We start from the raw sequence: 26,682 nt of genomic DNA on the forward strand, positions 1-26,682 counted from the left end.
TCTCACCATCTTCCTTTTCTCCCAGTGTACGGGACTACTTTATACATAATTAATTGATATGGATGAATATCAAAATATGAAGCCCTAAGATTGAGGGGGTCGTCTTTTTTAAAGCCTGCTGATGTCATCAGCGTCTGTGTAAGAAACTACATATTAATTTGCATCGTAGTGGAGGAGACCAGAGATGGGATGTGCAGTCAGAAATATTTGTCAAAAATTATGTCCCACCATCTCAATCACTTCTTTTTAGATGAGAATCTAAAATGTGAAGGATGTGAATTTGTTCAATTTAGAATAATTTGGGGTATTTTTATTGGGGGGGGCATGTCCCCCCCGTCCCCCCCGGGATCTGCAGCCATGCACTGATGTAAGTTCATCAAAGCTTTCTGTCAGATCAAGCTGAAGAGTCCTGTCCTCACTCACTGCCTGACATCTACATCTAGGTGTTCATCATTTCATCAGATAATGTTAGACAGGCCTGTCAAACACTACCAGCAGTGTGTGCCGTGTGCTCGTGTTTTCAGCATTTATATCATTAAAGCTTGTCCGCTTAAAAAGAAAGAAGATTGTTGAAATAGCAAAGAGAGACGGAGAAACTTATTTCACCCCTAAACAATTCCCAGCTCACAGTCACTCTCAGTGATTTATGTTCTCCCCCTCTGCCTCCCACCTCTGTTGTGTTTCTACAGTCATTCCTCTGTCTCTGCTTCATCTGCTCCATCCACACACTACACATAAGCACCCTCACACATAATTAGGTCAAACTATCATCAGCGCTGACAAAACTATTGGACCCTGAGAGGCCTGTAGTGTACAACAGCTTTATAATGAGAGTCTGTAAAGCAGGGGCCCAGACGGCGACGCTGCAGAAATGCTGAACAGGTTTTTACGCTCTGTTACACAAAGTTTTTCACGTATCGAAGGCAGGCAGCAAGCCCCGAAGGATTATGAAAGTAAAGGAGTTTAAGTGGAGAGATGAAGATATTTCTTTGGGTATAAAGTTTTATGAAGGAAGGAGGAGAGTTGGTTTCTTTTGGGGGCGGGGCAGGACAGGCCGTAGTGTGAGAACCTTTGACATCTTCAGCAACTGTTAAATTGTTTGTATTGGTGCGGCCCACTGCTGCTCATCTTGGCCAGGACATCCTCCTTGGGAAAGAGATTGTTCATCTCAGTGGATCTTTTTCTTGGATAAATAAAGGTTAAATAAATAAGCGCTCTCTTGAAACAAAGAAGAGCTGCTCAGTGTTTTGTCCAAACCAATGAAGCATCAGGGAGCCCTGAGCTAAAATCAAAGATAAGAGTCGAGCGGCCTTTTCGTCGTTGTTTGCCCCTCTAGCTGTTGTTCAGGTGTCGTATTTACACAAGCGTGATCAGATAAGTGTGAACTGCAGGAAGTGTTTTTTCTCTCCACACTCCACCACGTCGCCGAGGTAAACACAAGCTGTTCCAGCTCACCTTAATGTGATTTTCTCTGCTCTATGAAAAGAACAACCATGCACCGGCTCATTTGTGGGTCACTGGCTGAGTTTTAATGCATTGCTTTCAGATTCAGTGTTAACCAGACAGCACTTATGAATATTAATTCTTGCCTTTTAATGTAAAGATTTCTGTTCAGGCTCCCTGTGTTGACTGCTGTGCTGCATCCAACTGGCTCTTCCACTGAAACCTCGATATTACTGGATAAATCAGCCATGCAGTGATAATTTAGGAAATTACTTACAACAAACTTAAGTCTCAGGATTCAATTTTGGAAAACATCATTATAATTTTTTTTTTTTTTTTTTGGGGGGGGGGGGGTAAAGAGACAGGACGAGCAGCAAAGAGCTGCCGGTGGTACTGGACTTGGGCCGCTGCAATAAGGACTATAGCCTCTGCACATGGGGCGCTTGCTCTACCCCGTGAGCTATACAACACCCACATTTTACAGTTTTTAAGTGAAAAAATACTCATTTAATTTGTAAGTTCTCATGTATCTATTGTTATGCTCTGCTGCAGGAACACAGAGGTCAGAATCATTTAGAGTTTCTTGTGATGAAAATGTTTCTGTCAGAAAGTGAAAAGAGAACTGAAAAAAGTGCTGATAACAACTACTACTGTAGTCCCATTTTTTAAATCAGTTGTTTTCCCACATAGTATTTAAAATATAGACATGTTTTCTAATTTGAATTAAAAAATGAAATACAGGAGGTTAAACAGGCGCCCCATGTGTAGAGGCTAAAGTCTTGGCTGCAGGCAGTCTCTGTTCGAATCCTGCATTGGGCAGCCCTCTCCTGCATGTCATTCCACCTCTCTGCCTCCCCACTTTCCTGTGTCTCTCGACTGCACTATTTAATAAAGGCATGAAAAGCCAAAATATATACAAAAAAAATGAAATACATGTGGAAAAAAAAAGAAAGTAGTAAATTGTAGTAGAAATGTAAAATATATGTTTGTAGTATTTTAGAAGGAGTGTCAGCATTTGACAGTTTGTCCTGCAGAGAGCTCCTGCCTCTGTGTAAATGGTGAGCATCACGTCAAAAGTGTTGTTATTCATCAGCAGATACTAAGTGCTGAGTTGTCAGCCAATCAGCTGTGCTTTAGTTGATGAGGGACTGGTGGATGTGAGCCGCTCTGTCCCTCAGCAGTCGTCCTTGTCAAACTCAATCGCCGGCCTCAGTTTGTTCGAACCGGGTCCTTCCGTTTTTTTATTTTTTATTTATTTTGTATACAGTAACACTTCAGAGCCATCGATCAGCCCGAGTCAAAAGTTTCGTATTTAGTCAGCTGGATTCACGAGGGTGCTATGGTACAGTATGTCCACATTGATTGATTTTTTTTTTTTTTTTTTTTTTTTACCATGTATTTTTTTCCCCACGCTACTTTGCTTGGTCTTACTGTTGTTCAGGGATAACTGAAATCTATTAAATGTAAAACCTGCTGTCTGATTTGTTGCACATAAATGATGTTTTGCTGTGTGAGGTGAGACTTGAAAACTCAACAGGATGTGGGACAACTGTGAAGTCTGTTCAACTTACAGTAATCGTTTATTACATTAAACTGCAGTGATCACTGGGGAGAAATTAGATTCCTGGAACGGTAGAGAACGATCTCGCTGATTGAAACGGACAAGTAATTATGTGAGGAGAACATTTTTATGACAAATCCAACATCTGCAATTCACAAAAAACACTCAAGTGAGCATCAGTAAAGGTGACTTTGCCTCCTGTTTGCTTAACTGGGATGTGGCAGGTCTAGTGCTGTGGTGACAGACAAGAAAGGCTGAGCTTTAATATTTGAAGCTCTTTCTGAAATGATGTTTGGTGAGGATCTGGAATCTCTAATTATCATTTGCTCCACTTCAAATACTCAAAGCAAAATTCAATCCAACGTGAAAGCTCTTGGAAATAGATCTGTCACTCTTGAGTTAAGTTATGTACATTTTTCAGATCACATTATGCCAACACTGTGAATGAATCAGCAGTGTCTGGGTTTTGTTTTTTTTCACAGTGTGTTTCTGGCTGAGCAGTTCGAGTCCCTCCAGTCCCACCTGGACACAATGATGCCTGCAGCCAAGAAGCCTTTCCTGCAACAGTTTTATTCCCAGGTATTGTATATACGTTCAGACACGTACACATTATCTCCAAAGTCACATGTGTGTGTTTTGGTGTGTGACTAATTACATCACTGTCAGCTACAGTTTGGATTCTTCAGTCACTCTGCGGTAATTAAAACACAACGTCCCATGTCTTTCTCTTGATCTGCTCCCTACAATAACATTCCTGATGGGTTCACTCTTTGATTTGTAACCGTCATTCAGCTTTAAATTTTCTTGTGGAGCATATTTCTCCCCAAGGACAGATGACTGTGTAACTGCACACCACCTCTCAGTCTTGTTCATCATCCACAAAAGGAGAAAAATGTCTGTTTGTCGCCACCACACATTCTGCTCATTCAGTCTATTGAAAGGTTCAGGTGAACAGACAGAAAGCTCCTGTTTTCCCCTCACTACCAAATGATTGTCACGGTCTACGATTTCACTCTGGGAAACGATATTGTGATTTTATATTGTGCATCGATGACATCAAAGACCCTGAGTTCATGTCTGCCTCAGGAACACACATTTGTTATAACAAACACACATACATTCTTCCCTTCTTGCTCTCAGACGGTGGCTACAGCCAGTGAACTGAGGAAGCCAATATATTGGATTGTGGCAGCCAAGGCCATCGACTACGAACAAATGTTGCTCCTGATGGCCGGAGTTAAATGGGACATTAGGGAGATAATGTCACAGCACAATGTGTACGTGGACGTCCTGTTGAAGGTAAAGTTTGCTACAAAATGCCTCAGTGACTGTTGATGTAACCTGTGATGTGATTCACTGCAGGTTTGTTGTTGATGAAAAGGCACAAAAGCAGCTGGATACGAGATTTATGGATATTAAATGATGCAAATAGAATTAAAAAAAAGATATTTATCTAATATGAATCTAATGTGGTGCTGAGAGAAAAACAAAACAAGTTGCAGGTCAAAACAATGAGCTGAAAGGCGCTAAAACGCTCTTCAACAACATCTTTCTTTGTAGTAATTGAATCCTTTGATAATATAAAAATATTGATGAATGCAGCTGTAAAGAGTCTTGACTTCACACACTGCATGTTTTTTAAGTCTTCCAGGCCACCACTAATTAGTCACAGTGCTGCGTGTTTAAAGCGTATTTGTGCTGCATTAAGCATCAGTTCAAAGACGTCGATGGAGACATCATTGCAACAGCTTTCCCTCGCGTTTCATGGAGATAATATGCAAACATCTCCCCATTAAGATTGTTGCATCATTTATGCCACAAAGGCTCCTTGTCAGCTGAATGTAAATGATGATACTTAGACGGCTGGTATCCCTATTAGATAGCTTTTTTTTCTCTTCTAGTGTGTTTTACATTCAGGAAGAGTTCATTCAGCCAAACTAATACTTAACAGTCCACTTCATTCTCTCTCTGCCGTTCAACACCCACACTACCCAAAAGACACACAAAAAAGCAGCTGTAAAAGATTTGCTTTTACCTTCTAGGGATTTCCCTCACAAATAGTTTTTGATGTCCTTGTGAAATACAATCTGGGTCAACATCTGGGTCATTTACATAAACTATTAGCCTTTATCCCACTTAAAGTCAGGAACTCTTTGCTTCCTTGTTGTCCCTCATGAGCTTAAACTCAGTCAAGGACCTTAAATATCAATTATTTTGGACAGGGTAAATAATTTAATGGACATGGGAGCTGTCGAGTGTTGAATACAGATCTCCCGTGAAGTTTCAGTGTCGTTAAAGTTATTGGAGCTCTCCAGTCTCTCAAGTATTTTTGGAACTGGTAGTTCTCCTCTAAATGTGTCTGTCTTTATGCATGCTGGCTACTTATTCCATTATAAATTTTGCATGGGACTAAAGAACACAGTGTATTAGCCTTCTCAGAAAAAGAGGTCTGAAGGGCTCGCTGTGGTGTGAAATCCTGAACAGACTGGCACCAAACCAAGACAAATCCCCATCTGCATCAGCAGGTCTCAGAAATCTGTTGATTAAATCCCACGTTACACACAGATGTCAATGGAATCCCTGCGAAAAATTTAAAAAAAAAAATGAAGACATAAACTGAAATAAATATCCATGCATCAATTTACAGTTAAACATCGTCTGCTTATATTAAAAGAACTCCGCCTCACCTTTTGAATTCTTGAATGGGCCGAGGATCCTCGTCTGGCTCCAGCGCCGCCGCTCTGTAGTTAAGCCTAACTAATTTAGCTCATGAGCTAAATTGCCCGAGGGGAAAATTTCTGACTCGCCGGGCTGGTTTAAACGCTGTACCGTGTCAAAACAGTCCAGCTGATGGACGGACATGGAGCATATAACACAGAGCATGTACTTTCCCCCCATCAAGTGCTAATAGCCTCCTCTGCCAAGTTGTCAGACGCCCGTTGTACATGTGGATAGTGTTATGTGCGCTGATTGAGGAGTGTACTACATTTTGTTGTACTGCACATGCGAGAATATTTTATGCATGAATGTCGGTTGATCACTTGCTTTCAACAATGGCATTGATTTGCATATAAAGTGGTGTAGGAAATGCAGCAGTGACAAAATGCTTAAGTCGGAAACTACTGTGAGACTGTAACCCTCTGAATGAATAACACGCAAAATTAATGGAAATGTGTCCCTCAGAATTCATTTTCATCAAATATCATGCAGTTTGATTTACAGTCATCAGGCACATGTATGTATGCTGGAAAATCCTGAGCTTCACTTTGGGACACATCCATCAACAGCCCTTATGTGCAGCCATTTATCCCTGTCACTCAACAACATATCATAATTGTATGATTCCATCCATAATTAAACGTTTCTGAGAGAGCAGCAAGTCACCACTAATTTGTATAACAGGTGCCCCAAACCTGACTGCGAACATACAGGTTGCGTGCGTGTCAAAAAGTTAACAAATGAGTGTAGCTGGGCTGTTTCCCAAACCAAAGTAAGTATCCATCAGCGCACAAATGATTTGTTTTAACGCTTGACTTGTGGCTCCGTGGAGTCATACTGTATGTTTTTTCTTTAGGGTTTATCAAAAGAGATTGATTCAAACCCCTAATGCAGTTTATTCTTCACAGACTGTAAGTAATTGGATTGTGCAATTCACAGCATGAGGTAGTTTTATAACACTGCTCGCTTCTACAAAGTAAGGCTGGGGGGAGCTGCTGTTGAGCTTCATCCAAGAACACAGAGCAGCTGAAAGTCAATCAGAGGAAAAAAATACAGTTGTTCATGAGTTTTATTTTGTGTATTTCCTCCAGTTGGAAACCAAAGATGTATTTGTTCTACTGCGGCCTGTTTCCTGTTTAGAGCTTTTTGTGGTTGGAGTTGTGTAGGGCTTTGCACATAAATCCCCTCTTCATAAAACAAGCTTCATTTATCTCTATCTAAATTTCAGCAGTTGATCTGAATATATAAGAGAAAGCAGTGTTAATTTCTCCCACTTTTTCTAATACTCAAGTTGCTCATGCTTTCCTTTTTCATCTTCTCAGGAATTTGAGCAGTTTAACAAGCGGCTGGGTGACGTTTCCAGACACGTGCGCATCCCGCTGCCTGTGTCCAACGTCCTGTGGGAGCACTGCATCCGTCTGGCCAACAGGACTCTGGTTGAGGGGTAAGAAAGTCATAAAACACCTCCTCAGCATCAGGGGAATGTGTGAGGCCCAGTGGCCTTTTATCATTGTTACATCTTCAGTCGAACTACACTACAATTGATGCGTATAGTATTTTCCAATCAACTTAAGGGCATAAGGAAGTTTATTGTCATTGTGCAAATAAATAAATAGATAGATAATCAGTGATAATAAAAGGCGTCAGTCAGCAGCCAATGCAAATACTGCCTTTAGAAAGATTGCATTGCAAAACAGAGGATTTGTTTTGCATTTTTTAGTCATTACTAATGGCTGACACATGTGGGGTGGTTCTAATAGTGAGGTGATGGAGGCTACAGCTCTGGGGAACAGTTGTCCCTCAGGCTGCTTGTCTGGCTCTTTGAAGTGCTGTACCTCCTGGGTGAGTTCTGACAGTACTAAAGGATCCTGGCTTCCCCTGCAGGTAGTCCACATACTAATACTGTAGGCCAGTTTGAGAGCAAAGCTCCCACAATCCTGTGGGCTGCCTTAACCACCCAGGACAGATCCCTTTGGTTGTGCACACTGAGCAGCACTGGCAAAGGACACTCTCTGCTTCTGTAGAAGTTAAGAAGCAGTTACGATGCCAGACCAGACTTTAGGTTTTTAGCTTTAGTTTCTGGAGGAAAAAAACCCTCTGCTGAGCCATTTAGGTCCTGGATTATGTGGATTCTCAGGAATTCAATGGAGCCCTCTCTTTGACATCCTGATGTCCACAGTAACCTTCTTTGGTTTGGTGGTGTTTAGGACCAGGTTGTTGTCCAAACACCTCACAGCCAGATGTTGGACCTCCTGTCTGTACTGTAGTAGGTTACAGAGGTGTCCTCAGCAAACTCTCACCGCTCTTACAAAGCTGTCCATTTAGATAGGAATTAGAACTGATGTGGCCTTGTGTCTTGTTTAAGGCAGCAGTGAATCTTTCTATAGGTCTTGTGTCGTAATGTAATTGACACTTAAACAGTTTGTAAATTGTGTACAGTATGTTCAGGTTAAGAGCACTTGAAGCCTCAGAGCACCAGTGCAGGCTGCAGTTTGCCCTTAGATGATTCTGTAACACTAAGCTTTCCACACAAGAGCAGCCGTCTCTTTATATCTATAAAAACATGTGCATAGCGCAGCTTCAGCCTGACTGTTGTCATCTACCCAAACAAAAGCTCTGAAGGTCAAACGTTCTATAAACATCTTTGGTATGAGGCCACTTCTGCTCTATTTCTGCCACACAGCTGCACTACTTTATATATAAATGTATATATTCATTCATAAATAATAAATAATTATATATGAATAATAAATGTTTAAAAAACTGAGATTCTTTAAAGCATTGAATGCAGTGATTATCGATAGCCTATTTTAAAAAAAACGGAAAATCTGCTGTCAGGTGTTGTGTATTAAATATTATCTTGGGATACATATGCAGCTTTGTAAGTTGAAACAGGACTATGCCACGCAGGACGGAGGAAAGACTGCTCAAACTGTTTTATGAGTTTCTCTAAACAGTGATGTAACTGAGCCAGAGGCAGTGCAGACCTGTTGAGTACTGGTGTTATTTGTTAAAACCATGGGGAGTGTGAAAATTTAAGCCTCCTGTCTTGTTATGAAAGGTTCCCTCACTGTCTGGGCAGAGTCATAAATAGCCTTCCTAAGCTTATGTCATGTACAAATACCAAACAACACGCCTGAGTTACTGCATCCGAGGGAGTAGAGGCCCACCATGCTCATCTGCTGCGTCTTCACGGGGATGCCTACAGTCACCCATGGGAAAACTTAGGGGGGAAGAAAAGTTCTACCTTTTACATCTTTATTCATTTTTGTCTGTGTTTATCCTGCAGTTTGAACATCTGCACATCATAAATTTAGAAAAAAAATAAGAAAAATCTTTCCAAAGCATGTCGTCTACCACTGTGAAGAACAGGAAATTACCTACAAATACGTAAGAAACCTGGAGATTACGTTGCCAGGTTCCTTTGGAGTTATCACTCAAGAAAACCACAATAAATTCCTGCTCTGTGCCAGCCTCCACACATCCCTCTTAATGTGTTTCACCACTTTCTTCCTTTTAAGCGAGAAATATGGGCTGTAATAGTCAACGCAAGGCCGACTGAATCTCTTGTCTCTTCACTGAGAATCTCTGTGTTGAGTGTACGTGTGAAGACGCTTTTTAGATGGAAGATGTGACAAAGCCACCTCTGATCAGACAGTTGGCACAGTCAAACTGTCTGGATGGTGACGAGAAGAGAAGCTGACGGTTTCCATGAGGTTACACACTTTTTATTGTTGGGAACAGGTAATTGGCCGCTGCTGACGCCACAGTCATCACCAGGTTGCAGCGAAAGTGTCTGTGAGGTCGTCACAGCAGGCACAGAAAGTGGTTTTGGTTAAAAACAAACCCTCATCAAGTGGTTCAGTGAGTGTTTTTAAGAAGAGGAGAGGACACTGGACATTAAACACAGCCACAGGTGAAGGGTTTGGCCTCACCCCCCCCTCTGGGAAACCAGAACATGTTTAACCCCCCAAACACACACACACACTAACTACTTTTCCTCACATTGCAGAAGAGAACTTTTGAACCCTTTCCAGCAAACAAATGGCTCATTATGACCGTGATGCTCAGAGAATTTGAGCAACCAGCTGCAGACTTCTGCCGTCTGCCACTGTTGCACATATTTACATAGTGTACACATAGTCACCATAAGTACCTGCCCTTCTCTGTTGTTATAGTTGCATTGGCTTACTATCAACACCAATATTATACTCTTATTTCAAAAAAATAAAGATGATGAAACATATAATAATATCAAGAAAACAAACAAGCAAAATAGCAGTGGACACCACTAATCGTCACAGACATGGCATGATTGTCCAAATATTGACCAAACAACAAAAAGGAAATAGAACTAGAGACAGTGTTGTGCTGGGATCACAGCACCTGCTACACCTGACAATGTGTTGACGTTCTCACCTGCTACTTCATGACATGAGTCCTCAGCACCCATGAGTCCCAGCACGCCCAACTTTAAAGTCAGTCCACAGATGCTTAAACAAAACCACCTCTGTGGTAGAAGTCTGTTACCATGGTCACACTCTTGCACACGTACAATATAAATAGCATGTAACACTAACAAGATGTTTTGCATAAATCAAGCACGACAGGATAAAAAAAACACAAGTCAATCCAGATCTAACCGTCTGTGCTACATTACACACTTAAATGAAAGTTACAGCATCCTGATTTAATTATTGAGGAAGTGCATCCTCATGCCTTTCTGTTTCATTTGATAGAAACATTTTACACTCGTTAAACTGTAATAGCTTCCAATAATCCTCTATTTACATTGCTGATGCCAATTTTTAGATTAAAACTTTAATAAACAGTGACTTGAGTCCAAACACACCATGCATGCTGTTTTAGATGCATAAAAACCACGGTGGTAGAGGGTGGGGCAGGGGGTGTTATGAGGACAAGAATTTAAACTGCTTAACACAACTTTCTTTCATTCATATGCAGGGGATGAAGGATGATTCCTGAGAGTAATTCCTGTAATTAATTTAACATCACATTACTAAATTGAAGATTGTTGCTCAGTTAAATTAAATTGAATGAAATTAGTCTTGTGAGCTGAACGGTAAAATGCGCGTCAGACATTTTGACATTGCACTCAGAATAGGCAGGCAGTGAGGTCATGCGCTGCGTTCACAACCAGTCCAAGTTTGGAGATGGAGCAGCTCAGTAGAGATGGATGATGCAGCGAGTGGTGAGATCTGGCTCTGAATTGAGTCAGAGCAATAGAGGAGTAGTGTAGAAGCAGTGCAGTGTGAAAAATTCACAAACATCACACTAATGTGAGCGACACCTGTGATGGACTTGCCATGCAGGGATTGGTCACTTCAGGGCAATACTAAACACCTTTCTTTTTTTCCCCCCTGTGTTCTTCTGCAGCTACGCTAACGTGAAGAAATGCAGCAATGAGGGCCGAGCCCTGATGCAGCTAGACTTCCAACAGTTCCTCATGAAGCTGGAGAAGCTGACCGACCTGCGCCCCATCCCCGATAAAGAGTTTGTGGAGACCTACATCAAGGCCTATTACCTGACGGAGAACGATATGGAGCAGTTCATCAAAAACCACAGGGTGAGATGATGGAACAGGCTGGAGGATGGAGGATTAAAGGAGAATTCCGGTCATTTTTGACCCCTAAATCATTGTCCTGATGGTCACCCAGTGTTCGCGGGAGCAAAAAACGCGACTAAAATTGATGCAGGCAAACCGGAGTTACACCATGGCTACCCGGCGCTAGGGATAGCGACAACGGTAAGCTATGGGGGCAATTTTTCAACCACAACAAACACTCAAAAAACAATCAAATATCTATGGTACATGACTGGAATCCTTATGACACACCACTGAACTCATATAGTGTACAGTATAAACAGTATAAACTTTGTGGTTTTGCATGTAGCCACTCACCTCAGACAGCTGAACTCTGAAACATCCTGGAAAGACATTACTAAGCCAACGCAGAGCGCCTGCTCTCCCCGCCACAGAAACAAACACTTTTTCCTTGTTGTGATGATTTCTTTACAAAAATAAACGGTGGAGCAGTGCAGTGGTAATGTCCAAAATATCTCCGACCGTTTATCTTTGTAAAGAAATCATCACAACAAGGAAAAAGTGTTTGTTTCTGTGGCGGGGAGAGCAGGCGCTCTGCATTCGGATAGTAATGTCTTTCCAGGATGTTCCAGAGTTCGGCTGTCTGAGGTGAGTGATAACATGCAAAAACACAAAGTTTATACTGTTTATACTGTACACTATATGAGCTCAGTGGTGTCTCTAAGGATTCCAGTCATGTACCATAGATATTTGTTTGTGTTTGAGTGTTTGTTGTGGTTGAAAGAATTGCCCCCATAGGTTAGCATTGTCGTTATCCCTAGCGCCGGGTAGCCATGGTGTAACTCCGGTTTGCCTGCATCAATTTTAGTTGCGTTTTTTGTTCCCCCAACACTGGGTGACCATCAGGACAACGATTTAGGGGTCAAAAATGACCGGAATTCTCCTTTACTGTAGGTCGCTTCAGTCTCATGCCGAGAGTCTCTCTCTTTTCTCTCTGACCTCTTGTGTTTTTTTTTTCTTGTAGGAGTACTCCATGAAGCAGCTAGCCAACCTGGTCAACGTTTGCCTGGGCTCACATATAAACAAGAAGGCTCGTCAGAAACTGCTGGCAGCCATCGATGACATTGACAGACCCAAGAGATAGACTGATGCACGGACCAGACCCTGAACGTATCAAACGACCCCCCCCCCCTCCCACACACACACATGACACACCCAGAGATGGACACTCCAACAGAGGACATCCCACCGTGGAGCTCAGTGTCGAATGTCTTCTGTTTTCTGTTTAGGACCATGTAGAGGTGTGTTCAACGAGCTGCGCGGTACTGTACACACTCAGCAGCAGAGCAACTGTAAACATGCCTAGCTTCCTGTTAATCTGTAGTCATCGTCTGGTCAAAAACACACAAGCTGCCTCTTGTTGAATGCACCTCATGAGGCAATGGTGGACATAAAATATTAAAAGTCTGTTTCCCACCCAAGCATGCCGCAGTTACTCAGTTACCCATCACACATGCTCTCAACAAACACGCTGCTTCTGAAGTTTGCCTGCGCCCGTCGATCACGTCACTGTGATCAGGAAGCAGAGTTTGACTTTGTTGTCCAGATAAGGAGACTCATCTCCTACACTGAGATAAAAGAAAATGAGAAGTGGATATTTATGAGTCGCTGAATCTGAAAGTGGTGTAATGTCGTTGAGCTTTGTGGTAAATATGTCCATGAGAACATTTGATCGGTTCTCCCCTCTACTGTACTGAATGTGTTCCCTGTTGGAGAAGCAGTGCAGTAAATCAGGCTTATTGGTCACTTTAATCTTTCATCATATGAAGATATTCCAGCCCGTGTATTTGCTGTATATTAGTTCACTCCAGGGTGTTTGTTGTGCCTGATTGGATGCTCTGTTTCTTTGCTTTGTTTGTTTTGTCCATGAATGACATAAATCTAATATAATGATGATTCTGAAAATAATATAAATTGCTGTAGCTAGCGGTAATATAGTTAGATTGTATCTGCACCAGCTGCATTTGTTTGTTTGCCATCTGTCACATCTGAGGAGGAAATGATTTTATTGTCCTGAGGTGAGTTTTTGAAAGTCTCCGGCCTTCTTGCTGAGCAGTGACATTTTCTCATTCATTTTGTTGCTTTTTTTGGCATTGATGATGTGAATTCCCATGACCACCACTTTTGTCCCCTCCCCCCTCCCTCATTTTAACACGACCAGACCTGCTGACAGGATGGATCCATTAATGTCAAGGGAAAAAAGAAAAAGAAAAAATGAAGTAACAGTTTTCTGGTACAGCATCATATCCATTTTTGTGTGCAACTATTCCACAACGAATACTGTAAATGTGAATGTTTTGAACAATGTCTGTATTTATTTCTCGCTTTGTGTCACGTTTTTATATGATAACTGCTGGAAGTGTGCTGTCATTTATCACCTCAGTATCTTATAACTTATCAAGCAACCGAAGCAAATACAAAATATTTAAACATTTGTCAAAATTACATTAAGGGTCAAGTGCACTATAATCAGTAATCAGTGTTAGGAGTTGTAGGTGGAAACAAGATGATTCTAACATAATAAACACACTAACGATGTGCATGTGTTTGTTGTTCTTCCACACTTTATCCTTGTGGTGTCCTGATTAACCTGTATAATCTATAATTGATATCAAACCTGTATCCCACAGGATTAGCAGAGTCTGTCATTTGCTGTTCTCCAGAATATATGAGTGTTACCTTTCAGCAGCGCCACGATCCATCCTAATGATGCTTTACCCAGCCAGGAGCAGGACGCTGTCAGACTAATTAATGCGGCTTCCTGTGTGGCAACAAGCCCTCAGCCTCCCTGTTTAGAGGAGCCCACTGATCAGGTTCAACAGACAAAATCAATGTAAAGGACTACAGTAATTATAACTTTGATAACTCACTGTTTTAGTTCAAACTAGTTGTTTTCTTGTTATTTAAACGGATAGTTCACCCAAAATTCAAATTTCACTCATTATCTACTCACCCTCATCTGGACTAAGGGCTGGGAGAAGTTTCAGAGTCCTCCGTGCCTTCTCTGAGTTACAGGGGGTCTTGGCGTAGCAGTGCATGTCCATATAACGGTTACAAATGGATACCACTTTTCTTTGTAACAAAAAGACACACTAAAAAACATCCAAATACCTCCATGCTGCTCGTATGTAATGTCTGTCGTCAGTAATCACACTGACGCCGGTGCACTTCTTGCGAGATTTGGACGGACCAGGAAGAGGAGCTTCCGCTACAAACAAGCTTGAAATATAGACTCATTTAATTTTTTTCGGGACAATTTCGCATTTTGGGGCTTCAATACAAGACGGACATTACATACGAGCAGCATGGAGGTATTTGGATGTTTTTTGGTGTGTCTTTTTGTTAAGAAGACAGTTGGTATCCATTTGCAACCGTTATATGGACATGCACTGCTATGCTGAGACCCCCTGTAACTCAGAGAAGCCACGGAGGACTCTGAAACTTCTCCCAGCAGTTGGTCGACATGAGGGTGAGTAGATAATGAGTGCAATTTGAACTTTGGGTGAATTATCCCTTTAATGTCAGTGTGTTTGAAATGAGAGACACCAGTGGTGTTATTTTAATCAACCAACGTTCCCACCGTGGACACGTTCAGGTGCCCATGATGTCCCGCCTAGTTACCTTTTCAAATAAAGGACCTGTGCTCAGATTTCATGAGCCAAGTCCATAGAAATCACAATCAATGACCTCCACAGCCTCTGTTCCCCCACCACACAACCTTCATTCATTCATGTCTCTTCATACATATTTAACTGAGAACAATTACTGGCAGAGACTATTAATACTGTGGACTTTGCTTGATGATAGATAAGACAATTTGATTGTGGGGGTGGGGGCAGTGGTACTGGGGGTCTTTGAAGTCTCTGAAACCTTGAGCTTTGATACTGACTAAAAATGTCCTGAACTCACCACTGTGAAATTGGACAAATTATCGGAGTTGATTGGACTTTTTTTTTTTTGTCTAAAAATGATTTCCTGAAGGAGAACTTAATGTTTCTGTCTGTTCCATTAATCTCAGTCAGCCCACATCCATGCTCTCTCCACAGTCATTTCCCAGATAGTTTGGCTGATTAGTCCTTTTGAAAGTGGGAGGTATGCTGAGAATTTCATAAGGGTTTCAAACTCCATTTACAAAAAAAAAATGTACGTGATAACCCTTTCTGACACATCAGGTCCAACAAAACTAACAAAACAGGTCAAGTGTGGCGCATGTACTGCAGACCCACGGCAGCCAATCACAGCTGACCTTGGGTGTAGGCGGGGTACATCCTGGACAAGTCGCCAGTATATCACAGTGTTTACATTAACGATTGCATGAAATGCAATTTGCTGTTTCAAACTAGCTGTATATAAATGTACTTTTAAAGGGATAGTTAACCCAAAATTCAAATTTCACTCATTATCTACTCACCCTCATGTCGACTAAGGGCTGGGAGAAGTTTCAGAGTTATCCGTGCCTTCTCTGAGTTACAGGGGGTCTCGGCGTAGCAATTGCAAATGGATACCACTTTTCTTCGTAACAAAAAGACACACCAAAAAACATCCAAATACCTCCATGCTGCTCGTATGTAATGTCCGTCTTGTATTGAAGTCCCGAAATGCGGAATTGTTCCGAAAAAAATTAAATAAGTCTATATTTCAAGCTTGTTTGTAGCGGAAGCTCCTCTTCCTGGACGGACCCTGTTATATGGACATGCACTGCTACGCCGAGACTCCCTGTGACTCAGAGAAGCCACGGAGGACTCTGAAACTTCTCCCAGGGGGAGCACCTGGGAGTAGAGGCTCTCAAAATGAGCCTCCTAGAAATGTTGGCTGCAGACAGGATGATGTACTTCATCCGCAATCCTCAAGCCCCAAAATGAAGTATATCCACATCCCTGAAATCCACATATATGATGCTTCTTAGTCAGTTTTACTGCCATCTCTAGTTCAAAGGTTTATGCACTACAGTATTTATAACTGGTGAGAGTTTAACACTAGAACCGCCGTGAGGTCATTTTGACCTCTCTCGCTTCTTAAAATGCACGTAACTCTGTTTGCGTAAAAACCCTATGTCTCCCTCGGTGACTTTTCCTAAAAGTGTGTTCTACATCATCTTATGCGTTTTCACGATTCTAGTATAAAAGAGAACGAAAAAAATAGTGATTTTACCTAGAACCGCCAAGAGGTCATTTTGACCTCCATTCATTCTAATGCAAAAATGGTAAATGTACTGCATTTATGTAGCCATATACATTATATAGCCAGCCAGACACACAGTTCAAAACACTTTATGGTAATTCTTCACATTCATATACACACACCAAAACTAACAATAGTCGTTGCTAGGCAACCAATATAGACGACTCTTTATTTTTCTATTTTTCGAACAGTATGTGTATATAAAAAATTATAAAACTGATTTTCCAATCATTGCAATCTGGGCTAAAGAATGTCCATTTAGTCACTCAGTTTGTCAGTTAGTTAGTTAGATAGATAGTTAGTTATTTAGTTAGTTAGTCATTTTGACCTCATCCCACAACACAACACAAGTTCAGATATTAGAAAGTTGTCAAACAGTTAAAGGGATAGTTCACCCTAGAATGATATTTCGCTCATTATCTACTCACCCTCATGTTGACTAAGGGCTGGAAGAAGTTTCAGATTCCTCCGTGGCTTCTCTGAGTTACAGGGGGTCTCGGCATAGCAGTGCATGTCCATATAACGGTTGCAAAGGGACACCGGAGCTCTTCGTAAAAAAACACACACAAAAAAACATCCAAATACCTCCATGCTGCTCGTATGTAATGTCCGTCTTGTGCTGAAGCCCCAAATTGCGTAATTGTCCCAAAAAAAATTAAATAAGTCTATATTTTAAGCTTGTTTGTAGCGGAAGCTTCTCGAAGCTCCTCTTCCTGGTCCGTCCAAATCTCGCGTGATTCGCAGTAACCGCACTGACGCATGCTGACGCCGGCGCAAATCACGCGAGATTTGGACGGACCAGGAAGAGGAGCTTCGAGAAGCTTCCGCTACAAACAAGCTTAAAATATAGACTTATTTAATTTTTTTCGGGACAATTACGCAATTTGGGGCTTCAGCACAAGACGGACATTACATACGAGCATCATGGAGGTATTTGGATGTTTTTTTGTGTGTGTTTTTTTACGAAGAGCTCTGGTGTCCCTTTGCAACCGTTATATGGACATGCACTGCTATGCCGAGACTCCCTGTAACTCAGAGAAGCCACGGAGGAATCTGAAACTTCTTCCAGCCCTTAGTCAACATGAGGGTGAGTAGATAATGAGCGAAATATCATTCTAGGGTGAACTATCCCTTTAAAACAGGTGTCAAACAGATAACAAATGAACATTACTCATAAACATTGAACATAACAATGACAGTCCCTTGCTCTCATGAGAAATGGACATGAATTCAGAAATTTGTAACAATTTTGAAAATTTTTATGTACACACACTGTTCGAAAAATAGAAAAATAAAGAGTCGTCTATATTGGTTGCCTAGCAACGACTATTGTTATTTTTTGTAAAGTATGTGTATGTATATGAATGTGAAGCATTACTACAAAGTGTTTTGAGTTGTGTGTCTGGCTGCATATATAATATATATGGCTATATAAATGCAGTCCATTTACCATTTTTGCATTAGAATCAATGGAGGTCAAAATGACCTCTTGGCGGTTCTAGGAGTACATGGAATGTTGGCGGTTCTAGTGTTAACTCCTAACCCTAACTTATATGTGGTGAGCTGTTCAGCCTATATGTAAGGGATAATGCCCGACGAGGTGTCCATTATCAGAAATTAATGGACGACGCGGAGGCGTGAACCGTCCGACGCGAAGCGGAGGACGGTTGCTTCCGCGAAGTCCATTAATCTCTGATAATCGGACACCTCGAAGGGCATTATCCCGCTTATACCATGGTCACTTACGAGATAAATACATATTAAATAATTCAGTCATGATTTAATGTTGTTTTTACGGTTAAAATCATACGTCGTCTCGTCTGTAACAATAAGCGGCTGAGCGGACTATTTAATAACTCTCGTCGGCGATAAAAGAAAAAAAAGAGGGACCCGCTGTGACCGCAGCGTGCAGCCAGTGACTCTGCCACAGCCTGATGGTTGATCAGTGAAGGGAGGTGAGGTGACAGCTTAAACGTTACGGTGACACAAAGTTTTTCAGAGGTCCAGTGCACTTCTTACCGCTGGTGTGTTTACAGACTCCAGTGCCGTGATGCGCTGAAAAAAAGTTGTTTTGGTCCGAGTGTCCGTTGCCGTGGTTACCAACAAGCGTTTGAGCCAGCGCAGTAATATTTAGAACGTAATCAGGCTATTTTACCGGAACATCTTTAGGTGTCCATTATCACTTTTTAATGGACACCCAGCAGCCAATCAGAATCGAGGATTCATCCAGACCATGGTATAACTGTTATTCACATGCGCCTTTATCTGGATCAGAACTACAATTTAAATGGTTCCCCCTGGCGCCTGCACCATCCCTCCACCAAATTGGGTATAAATCAGCTCAGTGCTCTGTGTGTTATCCTGCTGACAAACAACCAAACCAACAGACATGGGTGAAGAAAACATAGCCTCTTTGGCAGAAGAAGAAATAAACAGAAGAAAAAATAAGATGAAGTCTTGAAAATCTACTGGGAGAAGAAGGCTGAAAAACTTGCTCTCTTCAGGTCGTCAGTCAATTACATGACAGGCAGGAGGGAAAAGATTGGGGGGGGGGGGGGGGTTCATCTCAAGAGGTATAGAGGTAGAAAACGCATTTGGGGTGTCAGGTGAACTGGAACCCACATACACACATGGAGACCTTTTAATCTCAGTGTCTCAGTCTGTAAGAGCAGAAAATCGAAAACTGTAACCAGGGAGCTGTGCAAGGTTTAGACAAACCCTTTCGCTCCCTCATAATGACAGCCAAGTGTATTCATTGAGCTTTTCATTAAAGTGCTCTTATTGATTTAGCCTATCACCAAACAAACCTGCCAGGGAACGGGAATGTGTGCCTCCCTAAAGAAATGGCAGACGTGTCTATTACTGCACAGAGAGAAGAGTTCAGAAATGTTCATGGCATGTGGTTGTTTACTGTGCTGTGCAAATTGGTATGCAAGCAAAATATGGGCCTTTTAGAGATAGAAAATATATTGCTGCATTCCTGAAAGAGATAATTTACATGTTTGAGAAGCCTCTCAGAAATTCAATAAACATCGCTGTTTCTCAGTATTTAACGAGGATAATGCCAAATGCTTTCTCTCCTTATTGGCATTACAGATTGAGGCGGCTAATTGGATGTCAGACTCCACTGCATAAACTTTCACGACAGCCCTCCGAGAATCTTGTTCCACCAGTCGCTGCTAATTTGTTGGTTGACTTGCTGCGCTTGGACGCCAACAAATGTTGTGTACGGTCATAAACAAGAGCAGGGAAGGGGAACCTCCTGAAACATCAGAGCAGAATAAAGTATAGGGCTGTTCCCCTGAAGAAGAAAAAAAACACTCAGTTTGAAGTGTCAATGGTTTCAACTGAAGTATCTGTGAATGGTACATTTAGTAGGAAGGCCTGGTATTTCATACTGCAGCAGAAATAAAAGCTCTTTAAAAAAAAAAAAAAAAATCAGAACAGTGATAGACTCATTTTGTGAGGGTTTTTCCCAACGGAATAAGATGTACTCTACAAAGTCACAATACATCTACAAATGTGATGAATTAAGTCTTTCATTCATGTTTGCATCATATAATAGTAAGCTATCGTATCTGCAGCACTTTACAGTAATGTTATTGGAGATACTCTTAAACAAAGCACAGTCACTTCCTTAACATTGAGACACAAGTTATTACTCACTTTAAAAAAGTGTGGGGTACCTTTGGTCAACGTTTTTCAAACAGATTTATTTTACCACAGCTTGTTTAGTTTCTTTTGATTTGGAGAAATCTCCCACAAATTGATGAGTGCAGAGTGAGGACAGGATGTATAGGATTTTATTCAAGTACTCCCACCTGAAATGACATTTATCTCATCAAAAGTCTTTTATTTTGTAATTTTAGAACATTGATGATCAGTGCAAACAGCAACAAAAGCAAAACAAGAGTGAAGAGTCGACACACATGGAGGCATGCGATAAGTAATATGTGATAAGGACCGAGGTTTTAGAATTTATCCTATGAGGACCATAATTTCTGTTCAACATATATTTCATGACAATTGACATTATTTAATATTTCAATTAACCCTGTAATTTGCAGGCCGCTAATTATGTGGTAATGTCAAGAAAAAGCCAAGAAATAACAGTGAATTGCGTAGTAACATCAAGAAATAGCCTAGAAATAACGGTCAATTTCATTGTAATTTCATGTTTTTCATAAAGGCAAAAGATTACACATGCTTTTCATGCTTTGAATTTTTTGGGAAAGGCCAGATTTTTTTTTTTTTACTATGCAATCAATCGTTATCGCTATGAAATTGGCCGATAGTCAAGGGATTGCCAAACAGTCCACTTGAAATCTAAAATGTCAAATGTCTTAGTGGAAAAACCAAGAAATCAGTGAGAGTGTCCATCCAAGAGTTGTTGAGATATTTCAGTCTAGACTAAGGGACAGATGGACAGACTGACCTGTCCAATCTGACCGAAGCTGCTTGTGTGTCTGCTAAGGTGTGTCACCCAGACTGGGTTACCTGCACTAACTACTTCTCCTGCCTGTAAGTGGTGCAGGTCAGGCTGTACTGTAGCTGGAGGGTCAAAGGCGTAAAGAGTCTGATGGGACTGCAGCTCTTAGCAGTTGTGTGTTGGTTTCCCCTGCTTTGCATCGGTGACACAGTGCTTCCTTATTATTCTTCCTTATTGATGTATTTGTTTAATGCATTTCCTCTTTCAGAAACTGCAAACATCAGTACCACAAAGGCACTCTGCAAAATGCAGAATATTCATTGGCTTTTAATACATACTATATTTTTGCAAAGTGGTGATTTTACATTCCTTATAACAAATAACTCACATCCACTGTGCCTATTAAGTGAGCCATGAATTACATACAGTATAGGTCCACGGACATCCAGTAGAGGAGTGTGAAGCAGACTATAATAGGCAGAATATTCATACTGGTAAACAAACAAAATGATCACAAAAGATTGTTCCACATAATTTCACGGGTCTCTGCGTCTCATGTCCTCTCTTTCACGACTCTGCAAACAGAGTGATGACTTTTCAGTAGTGATACAGATAACAGATGAGAGTCTCTCTCTTTCATCAGCTACAGTATCTCACTAATTGTGTTTGCCATTTATTCACAGCCTCACATCATGCAAACAATTCTAATGAGAGTGGGTGGACCATATACAATAGTGTTGACTTGGAGTATAATAAAGTCACTGTACTATGCACATCCTGTTTTCCCAGCTATTGACCAGTGACCTCAGATTACGTTATACGGTTGTACTTTGAGGAGAATTTCACATAATTTAATAATTTTAGATTTCTCATAAATGTGAATGGGAGCAGCAACCTGACTAGGATTTAGTAGCCTACCCCGCACTTGTTCTATGTCCACAACTCTGCACAGACATGCGGTACGGCCAGGGGTGGGATGGATCATGGATGTTTTTCAAGAGACAAAATGTGATGTGGCTGAAATTGAAAAGAACACCTGAAACTTCCAGTGTAATAAAAGGAAATCAGACATTTCCGCACTGCAGGAAAGATGCTGTAATAAAAAAGAAAAATGCCTTCACTGAGTCTCCGCTGTTGCGTGTGAAGCTGTCAGGAGAAGAACATTCAAACAATGACCCAAACATTATTGCAGTATTTTCATTTTTATTCAATGTTGAGGTAATGAAAGCAATATGTCATGCCAGCTAAAGCAGACCTGCTCACATTCTCTGTCTTCTGCGGAGAACGTGTGTCACAACCACCATTACCATATAGACCAATATTTCACACATCAATTTGTCAAAGGCTTTTCTGTGTAATCTGTATACTGTACCTTCCATTTCAATCACTGGGTTATCATAAGGCCCAGCATGCTCCTCCTGGCTTTCCCTGCTTCTCATTACTCAGACGAATGCTGTGGCCTACAGATCAGGGAGTTTAAAGAAGTCAGAGTCAAGGCGATGGCAAATGGAGGTTTAACAGGACCTGAGCTAACCTTAAACCGTGACAGATCTCTTTTAATGGCAATTACACACCGCCTTTGCTCGGTTCCCATACTGACAGCATATAAGTGTGTGTGTTAAAGCAATTTAGAGCGGGAGAGAAATACATATTACATCTTATATACAATACATTCTACAAGTAGCAATAACATATTTAATATATGCTTCATGCACACACCTCAGTGAATGCTTATATGTCCAACCTCTGCATGTGTCTTCTCTTATTGCTCAAGGGAGTTTGAGAAAACACATAAGTCCAGTTAATTATAACTTATCTTAAAGGGATAGTTCACCCAAAATTCAAATTTCACTCATTTTCTACTCACCCATGTCGACTAAGGGTTGGGAGAAGTTACAAGGGGGCTCCGCGCAGCACTGCATTGCCATATGATGGTAGCGAATGGGGCTCACTTTCCTTTGTCCAAAAAGACACACCAAAAAACATCCAAATACCTCCATACTGCTCGTCTGTAATGTCCCTCTTGTATTGAAGCCCCGAGATGAGAAATTGTTCTGAAAAAAAATAATTAAGTCTATATTTTAGGCTTGTTTGTAGCGGAAGCTCCCAGTGTCTCAGTTCAAAATTTGAACAAATTTGCAGTGAGCCCCGTTCGCCACCGTCATATGGCAATGCAGTGCTGCGCGGAACCCCCCTGTAACTCCAAAAAGGCACAGATGGCCCTGAAACTTCTCCCAACCCTTAGTCGACATGAGGGTGTGTAGAAAATGAGTGAAATTTGAATTTTGGGTGAACTATCCCTTTAATAGTTTTGTTCATAATTTCTATGGGTAATGGATAATCACCGAATATATCAATCAGAAATTGGGCAATCAGGAAGCATTAACTCAACTGAGTATGTAAACAGGTGTTTTTGTTATAAAGACATTGGCTAGAATGGCTGTGATGTTTAAAGAAGCTGATTTGGGTAATACTTTACTTTAATGACCAAATTCATTGAAGTTAGTGACAGAACAGACATCCTGGAGGTTCTGACCCTAACACAGTGCTTGTTGACAGGTTGAAGTAATAGCATGGCTTCAGAGGTTCTTCACAGAGGCTTTACAATAAAACAGTCCTGTAACACCATGTACTGATAGATCTTAATAATGGAGGCTGTGGGAATAAACCAATGCAGGTTTGGATAGATGTTGAGCAGATTGAGTTTTTCACTCTAGACTCAAAGACTTGAAGCACTTTGAGGAGGATGGCCATCAGCCCTCTGATAGCCTTTTCTCCACGGCCTACACTGGTTTTGATCTTGATGGTGGATATCCTGAGGGTTTGGGTGTGATCTCAGGGGGTAAGGCTTGTATGCAGGATGTGGGCTGAGCTCAATACTGGCTTAACTGAGCTCTGGCAGGTTTTTCAGAATCTCCCCCTGGGAACGCCGAGAAAGATAGAAACTGCAAACGGACTTGCTTCAGATAAGTCATCCCATCCAATCCTACTTGGGCTTTAGCCGGTACATTTGCATATTCAAATGAACCACCAAAATGGATTAACTTGAGGTCTGCGCTGTGAACTCACTGATGCTGTTGTATTATGCATCTGTCCTGAGCATGAGCTTGAATTTTCCCCAATTATTGAAATATTTGTTCTGGTGGTGGCTTTCATGATCATTGAGATCCACGGGGCGACAGCCGTGTTTACCTTCAGCTCAAGAAAATGCATTGGTTTTGCCTCTTAGTGTTCCCTTATATCTTTGTTTCTCTGTCTTGCTGTAGTCATTGATCATCAGGAGAGTCAGGGTCCCACTGAACAAATCACATTTCATGAAAACCACCACAATAATCTCAGCTCTGTCTTTGTCACAGTTTACCACCGCTGTTTGGTCTGTGGTCTATCATCTTGCTGATGTCAGTGCTCCACTTCAGATAGAAATCGAGATTGGTAACCTCTGAGTCTGATTTAAACTTGAAACGTTGCCAACGACAGGTTTCTGTGACTATAAACAATGTCTTATCTGTGGGTGGAGAGAGGCTGACTGTCCCCCTCCTAACCTGCTGTGGTATATAACCCAGTGGGAGACACACACACACACACACACACACACACACACACACACACACATACACACGCTCTTCCTTTTAATCCTGTGACTTACAGCCTTTCAGTACAAGAAAATAAATCGCTGTGTGGGATGTTTATGTTGAGAGCAATTGAAGCATCTGCTTTACCAGTGACCACCAGGACTAAGCTAAAACTGGGCGTGGCTAAACTGAGATTGATGTAGATTCAAGTGAACCACAAAAGAGGTCAAATGGAGGTGGGCCAGGAATCTCTTTTACAAGTGGTTTCCCTTCAGATTCAGCTTTCACAGCATGAAAGAAACTAGCCAAAGGGATAAGGCTCAAGATCTGGGTGGCCCATGCAAAGGTCTAGAGGTGACCACTAAGCAGGATCAAACATAACAATGAACTTACTAATAATGTGATAATAACATTTCAACCTGTCAATGTCCGTCTCCAACAAACACATTCAATTAATAGATCATCGGTGCACAAGAGATCAAAACATGGGTGTCCGGTGGTTGAGTGGTTAAGAGCATGTCTCTTGTTGGCAGTGCAATGCAGTGATCACCGGCTCGATTCCCCCTGACTGTGCTGATCTGTACTGATCTGTTCTGTGTGTCCCCCAGTCTCTCTCCCCATGTTCCTGTCTCTCTCTACTATCCTGTCAAATAAAAGCAAAAAATTACCCCCCCAAAAAAATCTAAAAAAAAATCAAACATGATCATGCAGGAAGAATGAATGTTGTTGATTTCTCCCTGCAGAGAAGTCAAATGTGCATACCTGCTACAGTATATCAATATCAACTCCTTGTGCATGCGGTTAATATTGTTAACACTGAATGTTTTCTCGCTTAATCAGGATGAATATTGAAAAATATTTTTTTCCCTGAGGAGGTGCAAAGACAACCAGGACCAGATGTGTTAAATAAAACGGAGAACTGTGGAACTAAAGAAAACACAGGGGGGAAGCTGAACATAGAAGACTGCTCTTGGACAAGACATGAACATGATCGTACCCCTCTCCAACTCCCGTAGGAGTGTGTTCCGCTTTAAATGATACCCCTCCAGTCCCACCCTGCTCCCACCCTGGAGGTCTTGGCCCTCGGGGGTGAGCTGGGGGTCTAAAACAATACTACTTCCTATCTTTACTTACGAGACTATTTTACTTTTTCCTGTCTCTCATCTGTCCCTTTCCCTTTATCTCTGCTTCCCTCTCATTCTCTCTTTACATTACTTCACTGCATTCTCTCTGTAATCTCACACAAGAAGTTTATGTGTATTAATCCAAGTTTTAGAAGAATTCATACACATACACACACAAGAAAAAACCTTAACCTACCTTTTATTCTTCATTTTTTCATTCTATTTTTATTTATTTATTATTATTATTATTATTATTATTATTATTATTATTATTATTATTATTATTATTATTATTATTGTTATTATTATTATTGTTATTATTATTATTATTTTGTCTTGTTTTGTTCCTGTCTCCTCTCTGTTTGTCGAAGTCTTGTTTGTATGGTACTGTTATTTGTTAGTCAGTTCAATTCAAATGCCTTTATTGGCATGACATACAGTACATTGTACATATTGCCAAAGCAAGCATTCTTGGAATTAAAAAAAAATAACCATAACAATTGCACCCCTGTAGTATCTGATTAGTCTTTACACTATATGGTATTATTAAAAGGAGCTTATTATATTTAATGGCTGGCCTCAACACAGCAAAGTTTGGCTGAAATGTGCCAAACAAGCTGGATGATGTCAAACACCCCTGGATTTCTTTTTCTTCTAAAACTTGGATTAATACTCAACTCATGTCATATTTTTATTTATGTATTTGTACCTGAATAATAATACAACCCAAGTTAAAAGTGCAACACCAATACATGTTTTCTTGTTCTTTATTTCATGAGTTGTGTGTGTGTGTGTGTGTGTGTGTGTGTGTGTGTGTGTGTGTGTGTGTGTGTGTGTGTGTGTGTGTGTGTGTGTGTGTGTGTGGCTGGATACAAACAAAAAAGCAACATCTGGGAAAATATCAATCGCCTGTCTGTATCTAGACGCCTCTGACAGCTGTATCTCTTCAAACATCACTTAAATTCACACTGCAGGGGTAGTAAAACTGAAATAAGTTAGTGCTGCCCCTGCTGTGCTGGGACTCCTCA

The 26,682-nt window shown here is 41.1% G+C and overlaps 1 protein-coding gene across 2 annotated transcripts in view; it reads left to right on the plus strand.

The window, feature by feature from the left end:
* Window positions 1-13,886, plus strand: part of vps50 (VPS50 EARP/GARPII complex subunit) — a 113,329-nt gene extending 99,443 nt beyond the window's left edge. For both annotated transcript variants that reach the window (XM_085792050.1, XM_085792051.1), the window contains 5 exons: window positions 3,487-3,583; window positions 4,145-4,303; window positions 7,045-7,166; window positions 11,120-11,309; window positions 12,313-13,886. In XM_085792050.1, the coding sequence (XP_085648176.1) occupies window positions 3,487-3,583; window positions 4,145-4,303; window positions 7,045-7,166; window positions 11,120-11,309; window positions 12,313-12,432 (688 nt within the window). In that variant the 3' untranslated portion in view covers window positions 12,433-13,886. The remainder of the gene's footprint in view (window positions 1-3,486; window positions 3,584-4,144; window positions 4,304-7,044; window positions 7,167-11,119; window positions 11,310-12,312) is intronic.
* The last annotated feature ends 12,796 nt before the right edge of the window (window positions 13,887-26,682 follow it).

Source organism: Trachurus japonicus, chromosome 11 (assembly GCF_045865225.1).
Source record: "Trachurus japonicus isolate A0001 chromosome 11, Traja_1.0".
Taxonomy (NCBI): Eukaryota; Metazoa; Chordata; class Actinopteri; order Carangiformes; family Carangidae; genus Trachurus; species Trachurus japonicus.